Raw genomic sequence first — 9,507 nt, forward strand, 5'->3', positions numbered from 1 at the left:
GGACTTCTATGCTCGTCACGGATTGTCCATCACGAACACCATGTTCAGGCATAAGGGTGTCCATATGTGCACTTGGCACCAGGACATCGTAGGCCGCAGTTCGATGATCGATTTTGTCATTGTTTCATCGGATCTGCGGTCGTATGTCTTGGACACTCGGGTGAAGAGAGGTGCGGAGCTGTCCACTGACCACTACCTGGTGGTGAGTTGGCTCCGGTGGTGGGGGAGGAAGCCGGTTAGACCCGGCAGGCCCATTCGTGTAGTGAGGGTCTGCTAGGAACATCTGGCGGAGTCCCCTGTGAGACGGAGCTTTAACTCCCATCTCCGGCAGAACTTCGAACATGTTCCGGGGGAGGTGGGGGACATTGAGTCTGAGTGGACTATGCTCTGTACCTCCATTGCCGAGGCGGCTTATCAGAGCTGTGGCCGCAAGGTAGCGGTAACCCTCGAACCCGTTGGTGGACACCTTCGGTGAGGGATGCTGTCAAGCTGAAGAAGGAGTCCTATCGGGCCTTTTTGGCCTGTGGGACTCCAGAAGCAGCCAATGGGTACCGGCGGGCAAAGCGGCATGCGGCTCAGGTGGTCGCTGAGGCAAAAACTCAAGTGGGGGAGGAGTTTGGACAGCTTCCATACAGCTTCGAGGCGATTCTGGTCCACCATCCGGCGGCTCAAGAGGGGGAAGCATTGCAGCACCAACACTGTTTATAGTGGGGATGGTGTGCTCCTCTGACCTCAACTCGGGACGTTGTGGGCCGGTGGGCAGAATACTTGTTCACGAATGAGGGAAGAAGGGAGCGGGAGATCAACAGGCGGATTGGTGCAGCATCTGCAGTGAAATGGGCGTTGTACCGGTCCGTCGTGGTGAAGAGAGAGCTGAGCCAAAAAGCGAAGCTCTTGATTTACCGGTTGATCTATGTTCCCACCCTCATCTATGGTCATGAGCTTTGGGTCATGACCGAAAGAACGAGATCATGGATACAAGCGGCCAAACTGGGTTTCCTCCGCAGGGTGGCTGGGCTCTCACTTACAGATAGGGTGAGAAGCTCGGTCATCCGGGAGGGATTCAGAGTAGAGCGCCTGCTCCTCCACATCGAGAGGAGCCAGTTGAGGTGGCTCGGGCATCTGGTAAGGATGCCTCCTGGACGTCTCCCTGGTGAGGTGTTCCGGGCACGTCCCACTGGGAGGAGGCCTCGGGGAAGACCCAGGACACACTGGAGGGACTATGTTTCTGGCTGGCCTAGGAACGTCATGGGATTCCGTTGGAGGAGCTGGAACAAGTGGCTGGGGAGAGGGAAGTCTGGGCCTACCTTCTTAAGCTGCTACCCCCGTGACCTGACCCCAGATAAGCGGACAAAAATGGATGGATGGGATGGATGGATGGATGGAAATATGTTTATTAGCTAAATTATCTTTTTGGTGTGTGTTTGAATTCAAGTGCTGCAGTGCAATTTGAATTTATACAGAAAGGCCCTTGGTAAAAGAGGTTACATACCAGTGTTTTATATGATCCCAAAGGGTGAGTCTGGGTCACTTGACCCAGCACTAACTTCTCATGAACTTTGGTAGAAAAAGAGCTCTTCCTTTCTCCAGTTGCATATCATTTAGAAGCACGCTTTTCACGCAAATGATCCACCGTAACTTTCTTCTTGTGACTTGACGCCAACACCAGGTTACTTACATTTACAATAATGCAGGCTGTTGGAAGCTGTTACAGTAGCACATGCTGGTCATTTGTTTAGCATGCATGTCATGGGTTACTGACGGAACTGCTTTTGTCTCAGGCATCACAAGAATTCATGCTTCAAGCCTGTAGATTAAGCTAAGGTTAATTTTATTCCACATATCTCATTAGCTACTGTCTATGAGAATGGTCTAACATTGGAAATTTGCAGTGACTTAAAATATAATGGCAAAAAGTAAATTTTGACTTAATACGAACACAATGACACTAAGGACAGATGCGCTTCCAGAACAGAGACAATTCTGCTCTACTTTATTGCACTCCTCCATGCCGACGGTACAAAGAATCCTTTCAGCCCATGTAGTACTGTTTAACATCTCTTCACACACCCTTTATATGGGTTATAAACAGACACTTTGTTGAAAATGTAAAGCTCCACTTTGAAGTCAACTCCCACATTTGTGCTCCCGAGACATAAATACAGCAAGAGGCTCTAGTGTCAAATCCTCAATAAAGACCTCGGCTAAGGGTGTTCTTTGTGTTGAAGATATATGTAACTAGAGACACAAATGAAGTGTGCAGCGAGGAAAACATTCATTCTTCACAAAAGTGTCTCAGATGTTTGTTTTCATGTCAACCTAAATTTACAGACTCAAGCTGCTTTTCAGTTACCTCTACTGGGTTCACTGTGACTTCAACAGTGGATGTTGCCAAACGGCCCGATGAGTCTCACCAGGCAGCTTCTGGCTTCTGGTGGGTAAATCATGTTGTTCCATGAGGCACTGCATGGAACAACATGGTATGCATTACTAGCTGCATTTCCATTGACCATATAATTACGCACTTTGACACTTTGAAAATAAATTTACTTAATGGAAACATGCCAATTTTGCGAAAAAAAACAACAACAAAAAAAACCTCTTAATTTTTCAATAAAATGTTTTGGCATGAGGCATGCTTTTTTGGCATTATTAAAATTTGTGTATATAAAAAAAGAAAAATAATATATACATATATTCATATTTTCTTTAACACACAGTAGCTGTAGAAACTGCTGTATGTGTTGTAATTGTTCAACAGCACAGATGTGGTCATATCTCAGATTTAGTTTCTGTGTTCACAAGGGTGATTAAGTTTGAAAGAAAATGCAATTTTCTGAATAATTTATTTCTAAATGCATCATAGACTATGCACAAAATATAATTACAGACTTTAGCCTTTGAGACTTTTGGAAGCTCAAAGGCTTCCAAAGCTGCAGTATTGTCAACCAGTATTGGTTGGTGGTGGTGAGAATGAACGTGGAGACCCAGATGAAAATGATGAGTTTAATGATGAGAAGCGTACAGTCCAGGATCAGGCAGAATGGCAGCAAATTAGTACATAGCTAATACCGGTAGCAACTGACATAAAAGACTGAAACAAGCAACCTCAGGACTTCACAGTTCAACTGAGGAAAACTGGCTGACTGACAAGTGACATAGCATACGACGTTAGACAAGGATCTGACCAGGAACACAGACAACAGGTGGGACTAAATAGACTGGGAGGGTAATCACAGGAGCAAGACACAGCTGGGATCAATCAACGGGGAGGACACAGAAACAGAGACTCACAGGACAGAAACTGAACACAGAAAAACCTTAAAAATAAATACACAGAAACACAGATCATGACAAGTATGTAACTTTTATATAAAAAATATGTATTTTTTTTTTTTACACATTTGTTAAAACTGTCACCGTTTCATGAATGCATGACGTGAGACAAGTAATCTATGAAAAGATCCAGCTCCTCCACTGCCACCCTGAGCTTCTATTACCATCTGATGAAATGCATCACTCTCGACCAAAAACAACCTATCAGAGCCAGGAGGAGGGTCTCAACACTGCCAATCAATGCTGTTGAATGTGCTAATGGTAGAGAAATAACTTACCGTTGCAGAAAAACTGTTCATCCGCTGTCATCCGAGGCCATGCTAATTAGCCTTAGTATTCACCAAGAAGAGTACAGCTTCTGCTATCAAGAAGAAGCTGTACTCTAACACAGAGAAGTAAGGATTGGGAGGCAGGATGAGCAACACACACAGATGGTGATTAACATCACTAAGACCTGCCTCCAGACTCTGGTTGGTTCTTTCTAGTTAGCACTGGGACAAGGCACAGGATTATTTTTATTTACATTTTATTTGTCTCATATGTCACGACATAACGACAGTTTCAACAAATATGTAAAAAACTATGTATAAAAGTTACGTACTGCAGCTTTAATTCTAACTGAAAATACAAGAGAGAATATTACAACATGATGAGGTCACTAAGTTCCCTGTAAAAAGCAGCACTGAACCTCCTACTACTCCCACATTACAGGCTAATTTACGTTAGCAATTACAGTAGCACATGCTGGTCACTTGAGCACAACTGGATCACAAGATTCTGCGTGAATGCAGGAACAGAGAATGCTATTTCTCTGAGTTATCACAAGGATTAAAGCAACCTCAACCTTTAGAAACCTTAAGGAAGCATAAACTTTGATCTTCAGTCGCACGTATAGCTAAACCTAACGATACCCCAGCACTTTGCTACGTTTAGAGTAATTATTCTTCAAATTGAAATAGCACAGTTGCATTTGATTTGTTTTGTATATTGGTCACAACACCACTGTGTGTCCTGTGTGAAGATATTTGAGGTACAACCAATCAATTTGATAGTGATGTCACAGGAAGAACTGGACAGAAATATAAATCATGACCATGAGTTCATTCATGTTGAGTGATGATTCAGTGATAATTTATGATTCTACTTTTCCTTGTGCTGATGCATAGAATCAGCATAGAGTCCACTGTGTTAGTCATGGCAAATTATTAGCAAGTAGATAAATCAATCCCTGTTGTGCTTTAACTTCAGAATACCGATTGGAACTTTTACATAAATCAAATTTAAAAAAGCTTACACTATCATTCCACATTATCTGAGCTCTAAAAAAAACATTTACAGCTCAGGAAAAAATTAAGTGGTTTTAAGAAACCACTTAAAATGATCAGTTTCTCTGATTTTAATTTTTAGAGGTATATGAATAAAATGAACATTGTTCTTTTATTCTATGAAGTACTGACAACATGTCTCCAAAATTACAAGCAAAAATATTGTATTTATTTGCAGAAAAAGAGAAATGGTCAAAATAACGAAAAAGACGCAGTGGTTTCAGATCTCAAATAATGCAGAGAAAACAAGTTAATAATCATTTAGAAACAGCAATACTAATGTTTAAACTCAGGAAGAGTTCAGAAATCAAGATTTGTTGGAATAACCATGAGGTTTTCAATGGGTTCAGGGCAGTGGACTCTTCATTTTTCCAGAGTGGTACATCATTTCTATTTACAAAAATTTTTTTTGATAACTCATGACCTAAATTGATTAAAAGAGACCGTTAAAAAGGCAATAATTTAATTCCTTGAAATTGGGCCTCTGTCTCTTTACAAACTCCTGCTCTTTCTGAAACTCCACCTTCAGGTAGTCATCACAACATGGCTCCTGTATTAACCCTTTAATAACGTTTTAGCCATCATTGCACTGAGAAGTAGCTTGCATAATGAACTCAGCAAATGCATAGTTCCAGGTGTTTGCTAATTGCTACTGGCTAGACTGAAGGATCTGAATGGGGGAGTCATAGGAGAGAGCTGTAAGAATCAAGACAACACTCTAGGGATGATTTTGAAGAGGGAATAACACTGTAGGTTACTTTCTATAACATGATGTGTAGCTCAAAGAGAATACTATCCTTTAAATACAACATACATTTAAGGCTGATTTATTTGTTCCAGTTCCTCTTATCAGAGCCTTTGAGTAAAAATAGTAAAATGTCTTTAATCAAAGGCTTCTTTAGATCCACTGTCAACCAGACCTCCACAGAAGATCCTTCCTGCCAACAGTCATTAGCATGCTCCAGGACATAAAACAAAAAATTTGTATAGCTTGATAAATTTAAATATTTCTTCCACTTGATTTGAATAATGTATGTTTGAAGTGAACTGAACTGAACTGAACTGTGCATGCACCACAAGTGTTCTGTTGACAATCTTTCAGTTGTCATGGCGCCCAACTGAAAGATTGGGTGCCATGAGAAGATAAACCGCTATGTAGTGTCCACTTTTAAAGAGAAACCCTGGGATTCTTCAAATTACACTTACGGCATAAATATTCTCACTCAAGACCTGCATAGAAGTGGATAAGTCTCACAAATTCATGTGACAAATCGTCTTATACCCTTGTTAGATCCATCGTCACACATCAGCAGACACATGACTGCAAGTCAAAGTAGCCCAAGCTTTCATTTGCTCACGAGCACAGCAAGAAACATTTCAGAGAGCGGGAGAGCAAGTTACAAAATACCAGAGTCACGCTCGTTTTGAATGTGGCACTATGATCCTCTGGTGACGTGTGGCTGTTGTTCACCGGATCCCTCTTCCCATCTGCAGTCAGTTGAGAGCTTTAATCCCATCCGGTATCGTCACTGAGGGCCAACAGAAGAAACGACACTCTGTCTTACCTCTGTCACCAGAATGCATCCCACTAAAGAAGAGAATATTGAGCTGGGACTCGATCCTGCATTTGGGGTAAGTAAATGCATCATCTGGATTCTCTTTAAAAGTTTCACCAGTGATTTGCGACTAGAAACTTTAAGTTCAAATGACATCATAACGTTACTAATCAGGATTTTTTCTTTTAAATTTAATTTTAGTTATTTTTTTAATACAATGGACAGAGGGGTGAGATAAGTACAGAGTGGAGTAAAGGCTAAAAGTAAGCCACAGTGGAATGCAGTGACTAAAGCATGAATGAGTTTCACCAAGCACGAGAATATTTTAGTGGAATTGATTTTAATGCTTTCAAAACATATGGATAGAGGGTTTTTTCAATCTAGATGTCAGATTTAAAGTATTAAAAAGCTAAAACATGAATCCCCAAAATAGACAGTAATAAATCCAGCTGGATGTGCAGAAAAGTGTGAACCTTATTTTTGTCACAGTGACCTAAATCTGTTTACGCACTCACATTATGGAAACTTTTCCTCCTTATAAATCAAACAATTGTTAGGGTTATGACACAGGGTTAGATGTAGGCCAGAACATGGAACAGTTATTATGAATAAGCTGAAAGGAACTTTGAATAAAATCATTTTCAGTCAGTTTCACAGCCTCCATGGCGACATGAACCCCACTGTGAGTGTGGGAATGGAGCAAAACAGACTGCATGGGGTGCACAAGTGTTCACAGCTGAGTCAGAGGTTGATATTTTTCCTTTTTTCTTTCTTCCCTCAACAAACTTTTTAAGTTCTTCGGATGACAGGGAACATAAATGCTAGAACGCAGATGTGTGAACATGGCAGGCGGTCAACATGTGTACACACAGCAGCACGAGGTCTCATCTACATCCTCAACTGACAGTCATTGTAAAGCAGAACGTTAGGCTTCTAAATGCTGAGTTAGGCATTAGACAAGACAAAATGAGCCAATGCAAAATATCGAGTTGGTTAAAAAACAAAATGTTACCAATTTTCACTGAGAATTAAAAGTCTCTAATCTGTTGCCTGGTTCACAAGGCAGGATTTCATTTATTTATTCATTTATTTCAAACAGTGTTTTATAAACAAAGAAAAAAGAGAACAAGAGAAAACATATGGATACTTAACTAAGAACAAAAATAATTAGCATACCACTACTTTTCTGTTTGAAAAAGAGTAGAAAGAAATTAACACTTATTTAATCTCACCCCTTATCTCAATTTAATGAAATATATTGCTTACCAGAAATTTGTACTTAAGAACAAATTATGGTATTTGTATGACCTTTTCAGTTTACTGTGCTAATTTATGTAATATCATTTGAAAATAAATGAAATTACATGAAACAAAATTAATACAAATTGACTCTCATTACAGGACAAGAAAACTGACTGACCAGACTGTAATGATAGTAGTAATAATGACAATTGTAAATAATAACCGGACACAAAGCGTCAGAATAATTTAAAATTGAAGGCCATTTTTCATCCTAGTTATAACAGGTGTGGTAGTAGTGGTACACACACCAACACAAATGGATTTCCCTCACCAACATTCAGACATCAGATGGGAAATCTCACTAAACCTCTTGAGAACAAATGTGAGTTCAGAGTAAGCAAACGTGGCCGACTGAGAAGAAGCAATGGCGATAGTTTGTGGACGATATTTAACTGAGAAAAGGCAATGCCAAGACATCTACCAAAGTTCCTGGTGTGCCCCGGCAGTTATTTTGTCTTCTGTGTTTTTTGGATTCACCTCAGTGTTTCCGTCATCTCACTTTCTGATTAGCTAAACGTCACATGGAGGCTGTGTTTGGTTGTTCAAGACAACCAAACACATTGTATATCCTTGATTTACATCAGAGCTGTCCCAATGTCCTTCCCAGCAGATCAGGTCACTGTTAACAAAACACACATGACAGATTATTTTAAGGGTCATCTGGATAATTGGACCATCCTTGGGTTTGCAAAAAGTGGAAAATTGTGACAAAAATTGGCATAAAAATGTATTGTAAATGTGTATTGAAAAACCTTATTTTTCAGAAACACAAAAAAGGTTTTTTAGTGGTGAAGTAGCTCATTTGGCTTTGATAATTCAAAATATTTTCCATTTACACCAAGAGATAAAGAGTTAAATTGTTCTTTTCTAAAAGGCTGATAGAAAGCACAACACCAACAGTTTGCCAGTAACTACATTCTCATTGTGTAAAAATGATGTCCTCTCTTTCCCTTTTCATTGGTAAAATATAATAACAATATATAAAAGTGGTGGAGTTTTCTTCAAAGCTTTGGTATCCAAGTCTTGAGGACAGTAATATTAGCACTATAAAGACACTTAAGTGAATCAATTAAAAATGTCACGGAACGTTCTCCAGAGTCCTGATACTAACTTGATTATTTGACTGGTAGCTGAAGCAAAGACACATCTGAAGGTTCCAGGGCTCCTGATTAATTTAGTCATCAATTATTCTATTGATTGTCCTGATAATTGATAATTTTTTCATTTAAGATTTTTCTCAAGACTTTTCATTTAAGCCTTTTTTTTATACAATATTAGAAATATGATAAAAGATGTAAATAAACAATTATGTTTCTTTTTTTTTAATGAAAATATAATTTGTATTGCCTAAATCACAGCAGCAGCAGCAGCAGCAGCAGCAGCAGCAGCAGCAGCAGCAGCAGCAGCATTCCTTCAGTGAATCTGAACCAGGTGAAGCTAAAACTGCCACTTGAGGAGTTTTCAGTAGAATATACAACAGCTTGCAAAAGTATTCACACCCCTTGAACGTTTCCATATTTTGTCAAACTGCAACCACAAACATCATTATGTTTTGTTGGATTTTTATATGATAGACTAACACAAAACTGGAAAGAAAATTACACATGATTTGAAACATTTTTAACAAATAAAAAGCTGAAAATGCAAAAAATATTTGACTCCCTTTTCTCCGAGTACAGTCAGTTGCCTGATCACTGAATAAATCCCACCTGTGTGTAACTCAATCTCACTACATAAATGGCTGAATACTTTTGCGCACCGCACTTTTGAAGTTTTTATTAGTAGAAAAGTTTATGCATCATGTATAATCTGCCGTCTGGATCAAAACTGTATACAGTTTCAATGAAATATGTTTATGGTTTTAATATGACAAAATATGGAAAAGTTCAATGGGTAGGAATACTTTTGCAAGCTGTTGTATATTCTACTGAAAACTCCTCAAAGTTTTAGCTTCACCTGGTTCAGATTCACTAAAGGAATGCTGCTGC

The 9,507-nt window shown here is 39.5% G+C and overlaps 1 protein-coding gene across 2 annotated transcripts in view; it reads left to right on the forward strand.

The window, feature by feature from the left end:
• Window positions 1–5,785: 5,785 nt before the first annotated feature.
• The window catches only part of LOC103150630 (solute carrier family 23 member 2), a 53,652-nt gene continuing 49,930 nt past the window's right edge, over window positions 5,786–9,507 (forward strand). For both annotated transcript variants that reach the window (XM_016680836.1, XM_016680837.1), the window contains exon 1: window positions 5,786–6,293. In XM_016680836.1, the coding sequence (XP_016536322.1) occupies window positions 6,240–6,293 (54 nt within the window). In that variant the 5' untranslated portion in view covers window positions 5,786–6,239. The remainder of the gene's footprint in view (window positions 6,294–9,507) is intronic.

The sequence above is a fragment of the Poecilia formosa genome, unplaced genomic scaffold, assembly GCF_000485575.1.
Source record: "Poecilia formosa unplaced genomic scaffold, Poecilia_formosa-5.1.2 Scaffold258, whole genome shotgun sequence".
Taxonomy (NCBI): domain Eukaryota; kingdom Metazoa; phylum Chordata; class Actinopteri; order Cyprinodontiformes; family Poeciliidae; genus Poecilia; species Poecilia formosa.